Here is a 20,587-nt window from a genome sequence, read left to right as displayed (position 1 = left end):
AGGACACCGGCCCTCGAGGCCTGGAGTTGGACGCCTCTGGTGTAGATGTTCGTAAACATAAAATATGAGATGCGAAATTTCAGATTTGACTTTGTTTAAAGTTAATTATGCACCAGTTAGAAAAGTGATTAAAACCAGTATCTTACAGACTGAGAAAGCACACAGTGCAGGTCAGAAGCAGGTTTCAGGTTTATTGAATAAGTTGCCATGCAGTTAGTCAGGACGTGACAGATGGACTCTACATGATGAGAAACAGGGACACGCCTCCAGTCGTCAGCTGGATCTTAACGATTCAACACATTAATGCTCGTCGCTGCAGAGGTGCAGACTTGGGCTACGTTCACACTGCAGGCGAAAGCAAATCCGACTTCTTTGACCCTGTGCGACCCGTATCCGATCATGGTGCGACAGTGGGAACGGCACAAATCCACCTGGGTCACTTTCGTATGTGGTCCTGAATCTGATGCATATCTGATGTTTCAGAAAGCTGCTGTTTGATGGTCAGGTCGCATTAAATCCGTCTTTTAAGTCACTGACACAAGACAGACGCCGATTATCAGCGCTGGAGAAGACATCGCGAACACTTCCATCCAGTGAAACTGTTGGGAACAACATTGGAGAAACGGGAACATTTTATTTGTTCTGTATAATCTGCAGATTCTGCAACTATCCTTTGAAGCACCGCTCCTCTAAAACAGCAACAAGGATCATTATTAGGCCAAATGTAAATAACACAATAACTTTATAACTTGAAGCAAAATCGGGAAACGTAAAGTCTGAAACAGTCAAACAACACTGTTGGTCTGGGTTAGGGTTCACACTAGAGCGCGTTTGCTGTCACATTTTATTTGTAGTGTGAACGAGCAGACAAAAAAACTGATTTGAGCTTTAAGACCCGCAGAGTGAACGTAGCCTGACATTCTGTCGGAGGCGAGGAGCGGCTGCAGGAGAGGGTCAATAACGTTTAAGTGCCCAATCAGTGCACATAAAGTCAACCTCGTGATTCAGTGGCTTCATGGACCCACTGCTCTCATTATTTACACTCATCTTCATATAAAAGTGCTTTTCCACATAATGCGACTTTATATGATTTGGGGTAAATGAATTGTTGATCTCACCCCTCCTCACCCCGTTTCCTCCCGTCTCCTGAGATGATGCTGTTTGTGAATTACCTCAGAAATCACTCAAAGTGTTTTCATATAATGTTTCTTCACACAGTGAAAAGTATCGTTGACCGTGACGTTAGCGTCGCATTTCCCATAGAAACTCCTCAAAAACCAAACACTAACATGGCTGCTGTATGACTCCGTGTTTTAGTAAAACATTAACAACAAAGGATCCTTACAAACGACAGAAACGTTTCATAAATGCACTTCTCACACTGACCGTGTTCAGAGCTGATGACAAAGGCAATGAGGATGTTCAGCGGCAGGGACGAGTCTCAACAATCCGTTCTCCCCACTAGCCTCCGAACTGCAGCTAACGCCATCGTTTGGCTTGACCTTACAGGCGTCTCCACCTTTTCAAACAGCAGTATCACTTCCCAATGACTTTACTTTAAATTTTAAAGAGCTCCTCTGCAGCGCTTACAGACGGGACTTGAAATGTAAATAAATGCAGATGAGCGAGGAGTACTGGAGTGTTGAAGCTTGTCCCTGGAGCGTCAAACCGAGGATATAAAAAGCACTTCTGAGGTCCCAACGTCCCTCCTGTTGCATTGATAAGTTTGTACCTTCTGTACGTCTCAAGGCATCGATTTTCTCACGGGAAACAAACTCGGTTCGTGTACAGATTCACAAATAACGAACGACAAAGAAAGCAAAGAGCGTTTGCTAATCTGGTAAACTTTAGACACAGCTGCACGTAAAACAGTGAGCTAGTTAGCGGACGGTGGCGCTGCGTTCACGACAGAGCTGTGGTTGTCCTTTTACAGTGGTCAGAAACTACAAACACTGGCTTTATTCCAGCAAGACCCAGTTCACTGTCCGCCGGCTCAGCTTCCCCTTTTCACAGTTAAACATTCATTAATAAACAAGAATAAAAACAAAAAAACTGTCATAATGTCCGAGCGTCAGGTGACTATTTTAGCCCCGACCTGATGTTAGCTGATTACCATTCCTGTAGAATAATAATCAAACTGGAAAGATTTTGTGTCTTGCTACCTGCTAATAATCAAGTGCATCTGAGAGTAAACTTACATTTTAATCGTTTTAGAGGAAACTGCCATGACACGTTGTTTCACTGAAATTAGCTCCAGCTATGTAATCAGTTAACTGCTGTATTAGCTTACCGTTTAGCTAGCTGTAAAAATGCTTCATGTTTGATTTCAGTCATACTGGAACTGCAGCTCAAAGCCTCCAGTGAACTGCTGCTGCCCTTAAACAGCGGGGAAAGTTGCTATTTACAGAAATGACAACTGTTAGCTTGCAAACGCTAGAGGCGCGTACTGTAGAAACACACAGGAAGCCGTTTCTATGTGTAAGACGCTGAAATAAAGCCAGTGTTCCAGCATTAGAGCGACAGCAGCAGCGCTAAAGCTAAAACTGCTAGCTTTCGCTCAACAATGAGAACACGTCTGCGTGTAAAAACATTCACGTGTTCAACTGATCGTCACGCTCAGCGTGCACAGAACCGCCTCTTCTGACTGGCCAGCATTAACCAAGGGAATGTATATTGGGGCCAATCAGAGAGGAACACTGCTGAGCTCTTAGTACGTAAATACAGACTCGCATAACAATAACGCGTTTAGTCCAAAGTGATAATAATGAGTATAATTCTCCTGATAAGAACCTTTTGGCTCAGAACGGCCACTTACTGTGCACTGATATTATCACTGTATAATCTCTAGCATGTGCACCGAGCTGACAGAAACACATGAACAACAAAACTTCAGTAACTTGTTTTCAGAAATTGAAATTGGACCTAAAAAGATGTAACAAACATTAAAATAAAAAAACGAAAGTAAATATTTTTTTCACCAGACACTCGTCACATTGATAAAGGTTTAGTATTTTCTTACACTAACAAGACAAAACTATTTTATAAAAGCTCTCAAAGGCAACTTACTGTGTTTTTGTGCTGATGCTAGTTGGTCAAAGGTTTAAACGGAAAGTGCAGTTCATAAGAAAGTGCTGCCCCTCTACAGACTACTGCAAGTCAGCCAATCAGACGAAAGTAGGCTTATAGAGAGACAGCAACCAAAATGGCGAGTTTGTTATCTTGTTACAAAACGTACTTATTTTAGAGAGGAATAAATAAAAAAAGCAAAAAGTTTTAGCCAAGACACTGTCAGGTTAATTGCTAACAAACTGCAATGAGGGAAAAATCAACTTAAGTGTATAATAAACGTATACTCTCTGCTGCTAGTAGTTTAGTGGTTATTAGCTAGTGAGAGAGCATAAACTGCAAAGTATACTACAGCAGTGAAAGAGTAATGTTATTAGGAAATGAGGACAGGACTCATTTATTTCTTTGATTAGCCTTAGCTAGGTATTAATTTTGTTAGCTAGTACAGGAACATTAGCTTAAAAACACATCTCCCCTAGTAATTAAAAAATAATAATGTAGTTTATTATAGTAATGGCCATATTTCTAATAAATATTCTGGACTTTGCTCCTCCACAGTCTGTGAGTAATTCTCCATTAGCATAGCTAGCATGACAGTGACTGTTAAAAACCAAACAGCTGAATAGATATTTGGGAAAGTGGTAAAATAACAGTTTAGGAAAAAGTGAAATACAATGAAATAAAACAGAGGAAAATGGGCAGCAGTGGTCACTGGCTCAGGCTAATGGACGTTCAGGACAAAAGAATTTGAGCTTCCCCAAACCTCGACGCGCTTACAGTTGCTAAAATGTCGGGAAAAGGCTGACGATGAACTGTGAGAAATGTCTGGTGAAAACAGGAATGCTGCTGGAAGATAAAGCGATAATGTGTAAAGGAGCGTGGATACGTCAGCCTTTCTGTGAGCGTGCCGAACGCCGAGTTCACGTTGTGCTTTTTCCTCGTAGCCGTTCTGATTCGGAGAGCAAACTCCTTCCACCTCTGCTGGTGTTCGCGTCCACTCGGACTTCATTTAAACAAGAGAAGGTTCGTGCCGAGCCAGTCAGACGCGTCCTCGGGCTCACCCTCGAGTTTCTGAGGAGTTCTCCTCTGAGTCCATTTTAAACTACGACGTTGGGAGGAAAAAGAGGGCGCCTTCTGGAATCTCAGGCTTACGATTACGAGACTTTTATCTTTGGAAAAGGAGCTTCTGTAATTACAGGATGTTTGCTGGAAAGAACCAAACGCCTTTCTCAGACGTTTTCCTGTCAACAGACGTGGAAACATTGAGCTGTTTTTAGCTGAAGGATGGGTGAAGTAGTGGTGGTTGTGTCTGTAAACGCTCTGCTGCTGGGCAGTTTAGTAGTGATTATGGGCTGGTTAATAAAGTCGACAGCAGTGATGAGTTCACGCGTGTGACGAGCGGCAGGAAGTCGAATCTGCCGTGCCGTCGCTTCGATTAGCTGCAGATTTAAATCCATAAACGATGTGATGAAGTGGTTTCCATCTCTATCGAGTCTTCCAGCAGCCGCCTCGACCCCGATGACGGTGACGAGGCGGCTCCATCGAATCCAATCAGGCGGCGGCGCAGCGAAACATCTGCCGGCTCCGGCCACCGCCGTCGCTCAGTCCAGACGGGTCACATGATGCCGTTGGTGACATACTGGAAGGAGTCGTAGAGTTTGGTGGTGATGGAGCGCACGGACCCGTCCACGAGCTGCTCCACCAGCAGCTGCAGCTGCTCCTCCGTCAGAGACATGTGGAAACGGTCCTTCAGGCCACGGATGGTGCTCGAGCCGTGGAAGCACGGCAGGTGGGAACCTGTGGGGTTAAAACAACTTTGTTAGCAGCTGACTGGCAAACACGTCCTTAAACCCACACCGGTCAATTCGTGCACTCTGGACCTCCGCCCGAGTCGCCGACAGCGCTACGATGTGACGCAGGAATGAGTTTGTTGTTGCAGCTTCACTGCGAGGGTTATAGGGACCAATAAGAGAACTCCTTAACCTTTGTTAGCCGGGCTGCTGTGACGCAGTGCTGGCAGTAATGACTCTGGATAGTATATAATCTCACTGAATAGTGAAATTTGCAAAACCGGCTGTAGGCTGCAGCTGCTAGCTGTCTGCTAGCTTGGCCTCTGCTGCCTGCAGTTAGGTGGAGCGTGACTCAAACTCAAACATGAGTTTTGTTCTGGATAATAAAAAGTTTGGAGTTTTCAGCAGGGACGAACTTTGTGGCCGGACCTGCTCCCCGATGGTGTGAACGTGGATGTGGAACAGAAAGTTTCCCCTACAGACTGAGACTGACTGGACTCGTACTGACAGCTGTAGATACGGGGTTAGGCTTAGACCGCGCGTGTGTGCCGTTCTCAGCTGTAAGAAAGGCGCAATGCTGTTACCTTGCTGCATGATCTCCACGATCTGCAGCACCTTCTCCATGTGCTTCCTGGCTGCGATCAGACCCTGAAGCATCAGCATCTTGTAGTAGTTGAACATATCTCCGTTCAGCCCGCCCATCACCTGAAACAGCAAACACCGGGCATCAGGACAGCCACCATGTTAAACTCCACAGGAAGCTTTTCTTCCACCAAAATAAAAGCTTCTGTCATCAGGAGCCACGAAACCCCAATTCCTAGAGTCCTTCAGCGATCCACGCGTGAATCAAACAGAAATTCATCCAAATCAAAACTAAACCTCTGCAGCGCCCGGCTGAGAAACCACAACCGAGCCGGCTGTGACCGGCGGTGCTGAGGGCTCAATGCTGAACAGGACATGTGGGATCTCCTGCTGCTGACAGCTGTCGGACACCAGAAAGGATCCTCAGCAACTCTGAAGCTCCAAAAACAAAATGAACGATTCATCTACAGGTCAGCAGAGAGCCGGCTTCGAGTGGCTAAAAATCCCATCCAGACGCGCAGCGCAGCCCTCCGTCTGTTCTGGTCTGTTCTCAGTGACAGGTAAATATCAGGAGACTGCACCTGAGCCCAAAATTGTGATCAACCTCTGCCCGGGATCATCCCCCTCCAACACATCCTTAGGCTGTTTCTACTCACGTCCACGAACTCCGAGGTCAGCTTGAAGGCAGACGTCTCGAAGCCGAGGTTGCGAGGAGAGCTGGAGAGGATGAAGCCAAAGTCAATGTGGATGATGTGGCCCTCGGAGTCCAGCAGGATGTTCCCGTTGTGCCTGCGGGGATCAGAGCAGGTGTTACCGAGCGATTCGCATGTAGGATTCTCTACATGCTGCAGAGCTAAGCAAGGAAATTCTTACCTTCTCTACACACAAATAAATCAAATATATACATAAAGTCACACTTTTTAAAAAAGCATAGACAAATAGAGCAAGCACTGTATAGGAAAGGGCTGAGAGTGGTCAGAAAGTAGAGTCTGCAGGATGTCAATGTAGATGTACATGTAGTGTGTGCTGTGGGGGGAGGGGGTGCCTCTTCAGGACCCCGTTGTTATAAGGCGTCCCCTCCGGTGATGGGAAAGCAATCCCACACATGGACCGTGACGCTGTAATGACAGCCTGTAGAGCCTGCTGTCCCGCCCTGGGTGGTGCAGTTCCCATAACACATGATGGAGTTGTCAGAATCTCTCCACCATCATCAAGAGGTGCACGACTGGCAACGCATGACATGTGACGTGATGTATGTATAGGTGGATGTACAGGTGTATAGGTGGATGTATAGGTGGATGTACAGGTGTATAGGTGTATAGATGTATGTATAGGTGGATGTATAGCTCTATAGATGGATGTATAGGTGGATGTATAGGTGTATAGATGGATGTATAGGTGTATAGGTGGATGTATAGGTGTATAAATGGATGTATAACTGTATGGGTGTATAGGTGGATATATAGGTGTATAGATGGATGTATAGGTGGATGTATAGGTGTATAGGTGGATGTATAGGTGTATAGGTGGATGTATAGCTGTATAGGTGGATGTATAGGTGTATAAATGGATGTAGAACTGTATGGGTGTATAGGTGGATGTATAGGTGTATAGATGGATGTATAGGTGTATAAATGGATGTAGAACTGTATGGGTGTATAGGTGGATGTATAGGTGTATAAATGGATGTATAACTGTATGGGTGTATAGGTGGATATATAGGTGTATAGATGGATGTATAGGTGGATGTATAGCTGTATAGGTGGATGTATAGGTGTATAGGTGGATGTATAGCTGTATAGGTGGATGTATAGGTGTATAGATGGATGTATAGGTGCATAGGTGGATGTATAGGTGTATAGGTGTATAAATGGATGTATAACTGTATGGGTGTATAGGTGGATATATAGGTGTATAGATGGATGTATAGGTGGATGTATAGCTGTATAGGTGGATGTATAGGTGTATAGGTGGATGTATAGGTGTATAGGTGGATGTATAGGTGGATGTATAGGTGTATAGGTGGATGTATAGCTGTATAGGTGGATGTATAGGTGTATAAATGGATGTAGAACTGTATGGGTGTATAGGTGGATGTATAGGTGTATAAATGGATGTATAACTGTATGGGTGTATAGGTGGATATATAGGTGTATAGATGGATGTATAGGTGGATGTATAGGTGTATAGGTGGATGTATAGGTGTATAGGTGGATGTATAGCTGTATAGGTGGATGTATAGGTGTATAGATGGATGTATAGGTGTATAAATGGATGTAGAACTGTATGGGTGTATAGGTGGATGCATAGGTGTATAGATGTATTTATAGGTGGATGTATAGGTGTATAGGTGGATGTATAGGTGTATAAATGGATGTATAACTGTATGGGTGTATAGGTGGATGTATAGGTGTATAGATGGATGTATAGGTGGATGTATAGGTGTATAGGTGGATGTATAGGTGTATAAATAGATGTATAACTGTATGGGTGTATAGGTGGATGTATAGGTGTATAGGTGGATGTATAGGTGTATAGATGGATGTATAGGTGTATAGGTGGATGTATAGGTGATGTATAGGTGTATAGGTGATGTATAGGTGTATAGATGGATGTATAGGTGTATAAATGGATATATAACTGTATAGATGGATGTATAGGTGTATAGATGGGTGTATAGGTGGATGTATAGGTGTATAGGTGGATGTATAGGTGTATAGATGGATGTATAACTGTATAGGTGGATAGGTGGATGTATAGGTGTATAGATGGATGTATAGGTGGATGTATAGGTAGATGTATAACCGTATAGGTGGATGTACAGGTGTATAGGTGGATGTACAGGTGGATGTATAGGTGGATGTACAGGTGGATGTACAGGCGTATAGATGGATGTATAGGTGGATGTACAGGTGTATAGATGGATGTATAGGTGGATGTATAGGTGTATAGATGTATAGATGGATGTATAGGTGGATGTACAGGTGTATAGGTGGATGTATAGATGGATGTATAGGTGGATGTACAGGTGTATAGGTGGATGTATAGGTGGATGTATAACTGTATAGGTGTATAGGTGGATGTACAGGTGGATGTACAGGTGTATAGATGGATGTATAGGTGGATGTACAGGTGTATAGATGGATGTATAGGTGGATGTACAGGTGTATAGATGGATGTATAGGTGGATGTACAGGTGTATAGGTGGATGTATAGATGGATGTATAGGTGGATGTACAGGTGTATAGGTGGATGTATAACTGTATAGGTGTATAGGTGGATGTACAGGTGGATGTAGAGAGGGCTGCATTGACAGTCTTCAGTAGAACGGTTCTGATGATATGCAAGCTGCAGGGATGTAAAGGACCTGGAAGGTTTCTTCATGTTTCTTCATTAGATGTTCGGGACTTTCGGGGCTTAGTCCTCGTCAGGACCTTGCCTCTGCTGGTAGAATTGCTCAATGTTGGTTGGTGTTAAGGGTGTTAAAGCAAGCGTGGAGCTCTTTCAGCTCATCTGGTAGTGCACTGTCGCTGGCTGTCACCCTTTTTTGCAGCATTTAATGGGGCAATATTCTCAATGCATGTGCTGAGGTTGCTAGTAATCACTGATGTAAAGTCCTCTGAATCCACAGACCCGTCCTCACTCAAGGCAGCAGTCTCAACCTCATCAGCAGGGATAACGGTCACTGTTTAACTTTTATGAATGTCTCACCTGTCTTTGACCTGCAGCAGGTAGCAGATGAGGCTGTAGCCGGCGCAGCTCTGCACAAAGTTCCTCTGAGCGGTGAGGAAGGCCTCTGTGGTGAAGCTGCCGTGTTCCTGCAGGAAGTAGTCGAGCAGCGACAGCTGACTCTGCTTCCTCACCTGGAGGACACACACACGAAAACTGCGTTTCAGTCTCACAGACAAAGAAAACTAACTTTCCCAGAATCCCCTGCGTACCTGGTGCAGGGAGACGGCGTTGAGGACGGGCTCGATCATCCCGCTGTCTGAAGACATGACGAGGATCTTGTAGGGTTTGATCCACAGAGGAACGCGCTCCTGCTGCCAGATGGACTGACCAAGGAAACAGACTCGGCTTCAACATGGAAGCAGTTTAACCACGTACCGTTGTGTGCATGTGTCTGTACTGCGTCTGTACCTGCAGCTGTCTGAGGACCTGATAGGCCAGCAGCTCCTGCCTCAGATCGTCCCCACACTTCACGATGACCGACAGCAGCCTCCAGGTGTGCAGGTGGCCGTACGGAGACGCCTCTCGGATCCGCCTGAACACAAACGGCGTTAGCGCGAGGAAGACGTTGTGGAGCGTTCGCCTGCTCGGCTTCACAAACCCACCTGACTTTCTCCTCCCAGGGCTCTTTGAGGGCGACGGCCGACGGGTCCTCGGGGTCCCTCCTGAATGCGGTGGGAGTGTGAGCAAGGTTCTCCGATAGCCGCCGTCTGAAAAACAAACGAGGTCGGAGCGTCACGGCAGAACGCACAGCTGAAGATCGAAGCTTCACAGGACTGCTGAGGCCATTTCATCCTCAGAAAGAAGAGTTCCTGAACGTGCTGCTCTTCAGATCTACACTCCTGGACAACAACTCATCATAATTACATCTGCACACCAGGTGGTGTTGGTGTCCTATCAATATGGCAACTACAAAGAAAGCTTCTATGGGAAACTAATAACTAAGAAAAAGGTCGAGTCTCTGTGGGCAGCGAGGAGAACAAACTCCTCCAGATCACTGGCGGGGTCCCTTTATTGCTTTAATTACTTTAAAGACAACTTCAGATCACATTTTGTTGCTGGTAGTTATTTTTGAAGCTTCCTGTGGAGCTCCTTCATAGCTTGAATTTACTGAAACTACAAACACACAATTGTAGTGTGGCGGGTGTGGTCTGTGGCTCAGCTTCTAGGGAGGGGTGGTGCACTGGGTTCAGTGGGCTGCTCCAGAGGCTCCTGTTTGAGCAGCACAAAGGCCTAAAGGGGGAGGAGCTGAGAGCAGAAAGCTGCAAGTGAGCGGGCATCAACAGCAGTGAGACCGCGGCCGCCAACAGCCTGGAAACGCTAAATTGTAAACACGAAGTGCGAGCCATGAAGCGCCGACATGCACGTTGGCGTCGTGCTGGGCAGAACCAACGCTAGCTTGTGTTACACGTAGCTTACCACGGGTAACACGGCGTAATATTTCGTTTGAACTGCCCGCGTTTCTGCTTCTAAGCTCCGCCTGTGGAGGGCAACCCGCTGTTTACCTGATGTCTCCGGCGGCGATGAACACCGGCTCTTTGCTCTCCAGACTCGTGATGCTGTCGACTGAAAACTGACTGATGTTGTCGCTGCTGCTGGTCTGAGCCTCCATCTGCAAACACATGCTTGTTACTGTGCAGACTGACAGAGTACTCAGGGTTTACTGCAGGCCGTACGGCGACGCGTTCACATACCTCCACCTGCAGCTGCCCGATGTCATCGGTGGCCCACGCCTCGTCGTCGTTGTCGTAGTTCGGGACGGTGGAGAAACTTCCCGCTCTGTGCTCCGATGTCATACCGCTGCTGCCGTTAGCTGCGGTGCTGCAGTCCAGGTTCTCTGCGGAGCGGGCCGAGCGTATCCGCGTCTCCGGGATGCGAACGGGAACGGGAGACGTCTCGAAGCTGTCGCAGTCCAACACCTCCACGTAGATGATGTACGGAGCCTAAAGGAGGAGAAGGAGCAGCGGTCAGAGGACATTGGACAGATGTTCTCTGGCACATGTGGTGGCTACAGCGGAGGTCACCTTGTCCTTGGAGTTTAGGACCACGGCCTGCGTGTGCGGGACCCTGCAGACGTGGTGCTGGTGCTCGGCGGTGGGCAGCCACACTCGGGCCGGCAGCTTGTGGTTGAGCAGCGACAGCTCGGAGATCAGACGCTGCGTCTTCTGCTCTTTGGTGGGCAGCGTGGCGAGACGCTTCCCGATGCACAGCAGAGACTTGATGAACTCCCTCTGAGGACGGAGACGCTCGGGCTGCAGACGCACGAAACACGAGTCATCGTTTCTAACCACACACACACACGTTCCCTGATGCTCCGCCCACAGAGGCGTGTGAGCGACTCATCAGTAGCTCGAATGGGCCGTTTAAATCATTTCGTGGTTTTATCTTTATGATGATTGTGGCTCAGCTGCAGGGGAGGGGCGGTGCCAGGGAGGCTGGAGGGACACGATTGGACTGATGAGGTTTCCCTTTATCAGTGATGTCAGAGAGAAGCGTGCAGCTGGCGTGGGCGCAGAGCCAGAAAAGCGAACGCCATGTGTCGGGTTACAGTCCTTACAACGACGGTCAGCTGACTGTAGGTCAGTGAGACCGTTAAAACCAGGATGTCAAAGGTCAGAGAAGACAAACTGCCATCGAACCGTCACAGAGAGAAGCGTGTACTCATTAACACTGAGCATGACACACGTTCAAACGTCAATGCCACCGATGATACCCGCCCCTCCACGCCGTTTCATTACTGATGACACGTCGGTGTGGGAGCTGAATCCTCAGCCCTGAACCACGCAGACTGGGACCATTATGTGAAAGGAGGAAGGGGTGTAAGCGTTGGGAGACGGCGAGTGTGGTGGTACCGCCCAGCTGCACCGAGGCGCGGGGAGTCGGGGAAAAGTGAAGAAACGAGTGAAGTGATTTTATTTTCAGCCATTTTTCACAGCGTGTTTCCTCCCGTGTAGCAGTGAAGCCATAAAAACACTAAATGCTTCCCTGGAAAAGGCTGAAGTTCAGTATCCAAAGTGTGTTTGAATGGCAGAGACGTGTGCATGCAGCTCAGCGTCTGAGCTCAGCGTCTGAGCTCAGCGTGCTGACAGAGTGGCTCAACGTGTGACGACGCTGCATTAAAGGTGAATATTTAAAAGCAGCTGGTGCTCGTTTTCTCTCTGACTGTCAACACTCCTCATCCTCTGCACCCGTGAGGAGGAGGAGGGAGGTTTCTCCGCCTCACTTTGAGTTTCCATCAGACTGATGAAGAGCTCTGCTGCTCTTCCTCTCTCAGTGAAAGGGGTCAACCCCCCAGACTGAAACGTACAGGTGACATCACTCACAAAGGATCAGCTGGGAACTCTGACCTGTAGATGAAGGCTGGGACTTTCTCACTACAGCTTAAATCAGAGCGATGAAGGGCTGCAGCTATCAGTTATTAATCGATCGATTATCCCATTCATTAATAATCAATATTCTCTCTAAAATGCAAACCAATGTTTTAAAGTTTACCTGCAAACAACATCTGTAAAAACAACTAAACATGTTCTTAAATGCAAAACTATAAACTCCCATAAACTGAGGCATGTGTGCTTTCACTGCGTGAGTTTGGGTCGTGGTCACTGCAGAGGCTGTCGGGGGCGTGGCCACTCTGCGCTCATACGCTGCTGCCTAATGCATTTCTATTGTAGCTCTGTTTGCAGGCGAAACGTGGGTAAAACGTTTCCATGGTGACACAAAGCCTCGCATTGAACGGATCATCGGAGCAAAGGACAGATTAGTCGATGAATTGTCGCAACTCTAATGGACACGTCCGCCTCGAGGTCTGCTCGCTCCCATTGGCACCGAAAACGTGAACGTGGGTCAAATCTGTGAAGGGAGGGCCTCCGCAGAGGAGCTGCATGGGTTCAAATGTGACGCTGATTCAGTTCAAGTCAGCGTCACATTGAACAGGTTTAAGTTTATTAGATTGGTCAGTGTTGCTGGTCTAATATAGTACTTTTTGCAAACAGATATAACTTTAGTTTTGTTTCTTTAAACTTGAGTATGAACTTATACAAAATGCAGCAAGATATTTAAAAAAACATTTTATTGATTATAAAATTCGCTATATCGGATTTATATCGGTATCAGCAGATATCCAAATTTATGACATCGGTATCAGATATAAAAAAGTGATATTGTGCATCTCTAGTACCTGTAATACCTACAGCTGCTCTAATCGCTCTAATAGGATATTATGGTCGACAGTATCGAACGCTCCACTGAGGTCTAGCAGGACGAGCACAGAGATGAGTCCACTGTCAGAGGACGAAGATCATTTGTAAGCTTCACTAAAGCTGTTTCTGTGATGAGCTCTGTTGATGATGTAGCTGTTTGGATCTTTGATATGAAAGCATTTGTTTGTGTTTAAGTTGTTTGTTGCTGGTTTTTAGTTTGTTTTTTGTCTGTTTGGAAGCAGACACAGTCTCTATGGAGATGGTTTTGGGGGGTAGCAGGAGGAGAGAAGCTGCAGAGAGGCGTGTAAGACTGCAACTCTGCTTCCTGGTCCCAACTCTGGATACTCATATTTTGGGGGTTTAATAAATTTGTCCATATTTGTAGAAATGAGAGCTGCTCCATCCAAAGTGGGATGGATGCCGTCTCTCCTAACAAGACCAGGTTTCCTCCAGAAGGTTTGCTATTATGTACGACGCCCACGCAGCAGCAGATCTCAGGGCTTATTTGTTGATTATAGTACTGACGTCAGTAACCTTTGACTCTAGAGCAGCGGTGTCCAACTCCAGGGCTCGAGGGCCGGTGTCCTGCAGGTTTTAGATGTGTCCTTGATCCAACACTGCTGTTGACCTCAACATGACGTTCTCCAGAAGCTGGTAATGAACTAATCATGTGATTCAGGTGTGCTGACCCAGGGTGAGATCTGAAACCTGCACCGGCCCTCGAGCCCTGGAGCTGCCCACCCCTGCTCTAGAGGAACAGCTGAGAGAATCTCTGGCTCACCTCTTCGTGGACCGCCTCCACTTTTGGGTTACTGCCAGTCCGTCGGAGACCAGCGCCAGGTCCATTGCTCGCCATGGCGGCATCCGACTTGGATCTCTGGTGGGTCCTCCTGGACGGGGAAACAAACACCTCGGCTTGTCCCTGTCCAGGGCCGAACACGGAAGAGGCCTCGGCGTTGCTGCCATCGTGTCTGTGATGGCGATGGCGGCGGTGAGACGGCGAGGACGCGGGGCTGTCAGATGGAGCAGGGTTGAGCTCGTCGGACAAGATGAGCTTTCGCAGTTTGGTTCCTCTGGAGTGGCGCTGGGTGGAGATGTGCATGTCGGAGGAGTAGGCACCGAGCAGCCAGGCAGAGAGCAGCGAGAAGGTGATGCTGGCGCTGCAGCGGTGGATCTACCGGACACAAACACCTGCGTGAGAACCCCACCGACGCAGCGGGTCGCCGACCCGTTCTCTAGCTAACGTTAGCTGAGCTAGCTTAAACTTAGGGACTCACCAGGTACGGCCGGATGGCGTCGCCCACCTCTGTGTCCATGTGCACGTACATGTTGAGCAGCTGCGGCAGGTAGAAATCGACCTCGCTGTCCGGGAAGCTGAAGAGGCGGTTCCCGATGTACGCCTGCACACCCGGCTCCTTCGACTTGTACAGGTAGGAAATCGCCATGGAGACGTCGAACAGCTTGGACTCGAACAGGCGCAGCAGCCACGACTGCTTTGATGACGACGGTGGCGAGAAAGGTTCTGGCCGAGCCGAAGGACGCGGGTCGGGCTGGGACGGCGTGTCGGTGTCTTCCTCATCTTCCTCTTTGATGGAGCCGGCGTCTGGGCTGATGAGCTGGGTCATGGCGCCGCGCTCTGCCACATCTGCCGGGTGCTGCCGCTGATCGTCCTGCAGCTTGACTTTAAGGAGCACTTCCTGGCACGCCTTCAGCGCCACCTCCGGGTCGATGACTGGAACAGCAGAACAGAGAAATCGATATGGATTAAAACTAGCGGAGGATTACCGCGATGGCGTTACTGTGGCCCCACCCACACCTCGCTCCAGATTCATCCTAAGCAGTGAATATTTTGGACAGTTCATTGGAAAACCGTTTCCTCTCCTTGTTACCTTGCTCGACACCTAGGTCCATCTCCATGGCGTCCTCTGAGATGACGTCCAGCGGAGGACTTGGTCCTCGCTGGTCGCCGCCACCACTCGACGTGCCTCCGCTGCCGATGCCCTCGCTGGCGCTGCTGCTACCGAGGCTGCAGGTGCTGCCGATGCTCCCACTAGGGGAGGAGCTGCGGGGGCTGGCGCTGGGGGAGGAGGCCTGATCCCCGTGGGTGGGCGGAGGCAGCTGCAGCTGAGGGCGAGCGGGACGGTGATGATGATGGTGATGGTGAGTGAGGAAGTCTGAGGAACTCTCAGAGCAGGAGGATGAGGAAGAGGAGGCGCTGGAGGGGGAGGAGGGGCAGGAGAACGTGGTAGGAGAGGAGGACGAGGCGGGGGGAGGGGGTTGTGCAGAGTGGGAAAGGCGGAGCGAGCGCACAGCCGGGGACCCTTCGGCGTCGGCCATTTTGGAAGAGGAGTCCTACAGAGAGACAGAGAGCACGAGTCACATGACACACCTGAGAGGATTCAAGGTCCCCCTACCTGTTCACCCCCCAACACAGATCAGCGAGGACGAGGTCACATGACTCCTCCTGGCTTCAGCTCGTCATACTTCCTGTTTTACAGGAATTCAATTTTATTTATATGGTGTCAAAAAAAAGTCGCCTCAAGGTGAAAAGTTTATATAATTATTTACGCTTGTTGTGCAAACAGCCTGCAGAACGTCATTAATGCAGTCTGAGAAGTAACAAAGTAACAAAGTAACAAACAAACACTGAGAACGACTCAGTGTTTGTTTGTTACTTTGTTACTTGTTACAAACACGAGTCCTGAGATACAGAGATGCTTTCTGTAAACAACCATGTGACTGACAGGTGTCACCTGCTCCTCCCTCTCTCTCTCTCTCTCTCTGGCCCTCCCTCTCTCTCTCTTCCTCTCCCTCTCTCTCCCTCTCTCCCTCCCTCTCTCTCTCTTCCTCTCCCTCTCTCTCCCTCTCTCCCCCCCTCTCTCTCCCTCTCTCCCCCTCTCTCTCCCTCCCTCTCTCCCTCTCCCTCTCTCGCCCTCTCTCTCTCTCTCCCCCCTCTCTCTTCCTCCCCCCCTCTCCCTCTCTCTCGCCCTCTCTCTCCCCCTCTCTCTCACCCCTCTCTCTCCCACTCTCCCCCCCTCTCTCTCTCGCCCTCTCCCTCTCTCTCTCTCTCTCTCTTTCCCCCCCTCTCTTCTTCCCCCCCTCTCTCTCTCCCACTCTCTCTCTCTCCCACTCTCTCCCTCTCTCCCTCGCCCGCTCTCCCTATCTCTCTCTCTCTCTCTCTCTCTCCCTCTCCCCTCTCTCTCCCTCTCTCCCCGGCCCTCCCTCTCTCTCCCTCTCTCCCCCTCTCTCTCCCTCTCTCCCCCCCTCTCTCTCCCTCTCTCCCCCTCTCTCTCTCTCGCCCTCTCTCTCTCTCTCCCCCCTCTCTCTTCCTCCCCCCCTCTCCCTCTCTCTCGCCCTCTCTCTCCCCCCTCTCTCACCTCTCTCTCTCCCTCTCTCGCCCTCTCTCTCTCGCCCTCTCCCTCTCTCTCTCTCTTCCCCCCCTCTCTTCTTCCCCCCCTCTCTCTCTCTCTCTCTCGCCCTCTCTCCCCCTCTCTCTCTCTCTCCCACTCTCTCTCTCTACCTCTCTCCCTATCTCTCTCTCCCTCTCTCTCCCCCACTCTCTCCTTATCTCTCTCTCTCTTCCCCCCTGTCTCTCTCTCCCTCTCTCCCTCTCTCTTGCCCTCTCTCCCCCTCTCTCTCCCTCTCTCTCTCTCTCACGCCCTCTCTCTCTCTCCTACTCTGTTCCTCTCTCTCTCTCTCCCTCTCCCTCTCTCTCTCTCCCTCTCTCTTGCCCTCTCTCTCTCTCTCTCTCTCTCTCACGCCCTCTCTCTCTCTCTCCCGCCCTCCCTCTCTCTCTCACGCCCTCTCTCTCTCCCACTCTGTTCCTCTCTCTCGCCCTCTCCCTCTCTCTCACCCTCTCTCCCTCTCCCTCCTACTCTGTTCCTCTCTCTCTCTCTCTCTCCCTCTCCCTCCCTCTCTCCCCCTCTCTCTCTCTCTCTCCCTCTCCCTCCCTCTCTCCCCCTCTCTCTCCCTCTCCGTGCTGACAATCAAGCCAAACACCAACATCATCAAATATTCAGTTGAAACCAGATATTTACTCTTCAGATAAAAACACTTTTTTAATTGTAACATCAAATCAGACTAAATGTTTATTTTTAGATAAATATAAAAACATATTTGTTAACTTTCAGAGTAAAGAGAGAAACTGTCTGTATTTCTTAATTGTAAATGGCACCAAACTGTATTCAAACTGAGCCACACTGATGGAGCTCCACAGCTCTGTTCCTGGTGTTTTGTTGACATCTCCTGATGTTCCCATGTCACAGAAACAGCCTCTGTGTTTTGCCTTATATGCATCCACAGCTGTGCCACCAGTTTACTCACATGGACTCTACTAACCAATCAGAAGCTTCTTCAGCTCAGAATCGTCTGGAGTTTCTTATTAATGAACAATAAACTTAGTGTATATGTGCTCCTACATTTGATGAAAGTGATAAAAATAGAAGCTCTGTCTCTCTTTATTCTGACATTTAACTCATTCAAAAGATATTTCAATATTTATTTATCCAAAACAAAACAAGTTTAAACTGATGTTTAACAGTAAAAAAGTGTGTGTACTACACAACTATGAATATACTGCTGTGTATTAAAAATGCTCTTCGTTTGCATAGAAATATATTGAAGAACACACAAAGCATAATGTATAAGAAAGAAGCCTCTAATGTCCATCTACACCAGTACATAACTGAAGCCGGTGTCGTGCTTCATTTAGCCGTGTAGGGAAACAACTGAATAGAAGATATGAGACACATGTAAGCTGAGACTCTAAAGAAACAGCGTTGTTGTTGTTCGGCTTTTCATTTCGCCATTTGTTGATTCACTCAAAGACCAAGTAACGTAATATGGGTCAAGTGATCAGTTTGACACCAATCTTTCGTGATTCACCGTCATGTTTACATTATTTGTACAGTACGAATGATTTGCTTTGGTACCTGCTCAAACTTCAGCTCTCCTCTGTCTGCAGAGGCAGGCAGCAGCTTCCCCCCCCTCGCTCACAGGCGTCAGTGCTGTGCTCAGTTGCTTAGTGCCTGAGCTCGGATCATACCAAAATTAGGGGCCATTTATGCTCAGTCCTAAATTCCCACAGTGTGCGCTATGTGCTTTGAATATTGTGTGTAATTTTTGTTGTATACAGTTGTCAGTCAGGCATCTAACTATGAAAAAATTACACTCCTAAAGACCCCGGGCTTCTGAAAAAACAACCACCACCACCCTCGCTCGCCAATGGGCAGATCAACCCTTCAAATATCCTGTAACACTGTTCAATATTGGAGGGTGGCCAGCGCCCCCCTTGGGGACGCACCTGTACAGGGTACTTCAGGTAGACCAAAGATGCTTTAAATCATTAATTACAGACGGGGTCTGTTCACCCTGTCATGTCACATGCCCCGCCCCTTTCTTTGTATTAATGCAGGGCTTCTGTTGTGATTTAAACTGAATTGAAAACAGATGTGATTCTGGGCGGAGCCAGGAGTGACCGAACGCGTGGCCCACTGTGTGGGTTGCTGGCTGTGCGGAGCAGCGTGGGACTGAACAGAGTGGAGACTAAACGTGAAGAGTGAAAGCAGAGCTGAGGAGGTGAAGCTGCAGGAATCAGATGTGTTTGTCAGCTGTCAGGTTCATTTTCACATGATCAGCTGTTCAGTCTGTGCTGCACTCACGCACATTACTTTGTTCTTCTGTGATGTGTTCGCTCTTCTTATGTGCATTTTTTCATTTCCCTGCATTGGTGTGATCTCAGTCACTGAAGAAAGCCCTGAGGGCACTGCTGCTCGGTACTGTGGCCTGTACTCACAGTACTGCAGGTCACGGGTACTTAAATAACACCCTGTTACTGCGGACACGTCACGCACGCTCTCGGCGCACATTAAAGACTCGGTTTGGTTCGGATCGATTAATCGGGCCTCTGATGCAGAACTCGAACTGTGAAGGAGGAGGAGGAGAGCCGCTCCCTCCTGATGAAAACAAACCGGAGGAGGCAGCTTAAGCCCGGAGTCTAACCCGGGCCTGCCGAACCTGCTAACAGCTAACAGCTAACCCGAACAATAACAGAGGCCGAGGCGGAAAAACGAACCGAGGTCAGCAGCACCTACCCGGGTACCGAGGCGCTTTCAGCCCCCTTCAAAGCTCCGACAATCGAACTTCAGTCCGCCCCGGGCTGTCCCGGTACGGTCCGGTTCTTTGATCCGGGTCCCGGTGCCGCGCTTAGTCCAGGATTTTAGGGTCGGTCCATCTGCTCTGGGTTTGTGGCCTGGCTCGGCTCGGCTTGCTTTAAAACTGCGGTGACGCAACATCCGTAAAGACAGAGGCCGTACATAACTATCGGAGCTTCCGGTGGTCTTTACACAATAAAAGCACGTAGGGGAAAAAATAAAAACCAGCTGAAGACATCCGGGCCACTGAGAGGAGGACAACATGGGGGACGGTGTGCTGGGGGATGGCGAGCGGGGAGGGGCGCGTGGATGGTTTGTTTTGGGGGGATGGCGAGTGGGGAGGGGCGCGTGGATGGTTTGTTTTGGGGGGATGGCGAGCAGGGAGGGGCGCGTGGATGGTTTGTTTTGGGGGGATGGCGAGCAGGGAGGGGCGCGTGGATGGTTTGAAACTCGTCGCTTTGCCAACATTAGATGAATTAAGTTATACTTTTATACTTTTCCACTGGATTTTTATCTTTGAGGGGACGACTCGAATGAGGTGGTCGTCTTTGTGTACGGAGCACATGCAGTCGGTCACACCTTCGAGCTGTGGGCCGTCACCAAGCAGTCCTCACGGTGTGGAGCTAACGGACACTTCTCTCACTTTAATGAGAGAAACTACGGTTATTACCTGTGTCTGTGTTAGAAATACTCCGTGACAGAGTAACATGAAACACTCAAACACATGTTCTTGTTTCAGTCCAGGGGTCGATGTGGAGGAAATACCTCCGAGTACACACTGATAACAAACTGGACTGGGTTAAAAACACCACTGCTCTCTACAGGAAGGGCTCTGAGCTCCTTCATGAGTCTGTTGTGGTCAGTGCTGTTCTTTATGCTGTTGCATGCTGGGACAGCAGGCTGAGGCCGCAGATGCCAGCAGACTCAATAAACTGATCGGTAAGGTCAGAGATGCTGTGGGGTTGGAGCTGGACTCCCTTGGGGTGCTGTCGGAAAGGCGGATGTTGTCCAAGATAAGGACGATGCTGGAACCCATCCGCTCCATGACGGCCTGGCCAGTGAGATTACC

At 48.7% G+C, this 20,587-nt stretch overlaps 1 protein-coding gene across 1 annotated transcript; it reads right to left on the bottom strand.

Annotated features, from left to right (window-relative positions):
• Positions 1-173: 173 nt before the first annotated feature.
• Positions 174-19,701, bottom strand: LOC102791291 (phosphatidylinositol 4-kinase beta-like). Its single transcript, XM_006807748.3, has 14 exons — positions 19,459-19,701; positions 15,256-15,718; positions 14,644-15,098; positions 14,148-14,540; positions 11,192-11,419; positions 10,862-11,110; positions 10,673-10,779; positions 9,773-9,877; positions 9,579-9,702; positions 9,380-9,493; positions 9,150-9,301; positions 6,095-6,227; positions 5,441-5,561; positions 174-4,863 (listed from the first exon to the last, which is right to left on the bottom strand). Exons 2-14 carry the CDS (start codon positions 15,701-15,703, stop codon positions 4,682-4,684), a joined length of 2,811 nt encoding a protein of 936 aa, XP_006807811.2. The 5' UTR covers positions 15,704-15,718; positions 19,459-19,701; the 3' UTR covers positions 174-4,681.
• Positions 19,702-20,587: the final 886 nt, after the last annotated feature.

The sequence above is a fragment of the Neolamprologus brichardi genome, chromosome 22 (assembly GCF_056152115.1).
Source record: "Neolamprologus brichardi isolate AB-2024 chromosome 22, ASM5615211v1, whole genome shotgun sequence".
Lineage (NCBI taxonomy): Eukaryota > Metazoa > Chordata > Actinopteri > Cichliformes > Cichlidae > Neolamprologus > Neolamprologus brichardi.
This window is presented reverse-complemented; position numbering and strand designations above follow the sequence as displayed.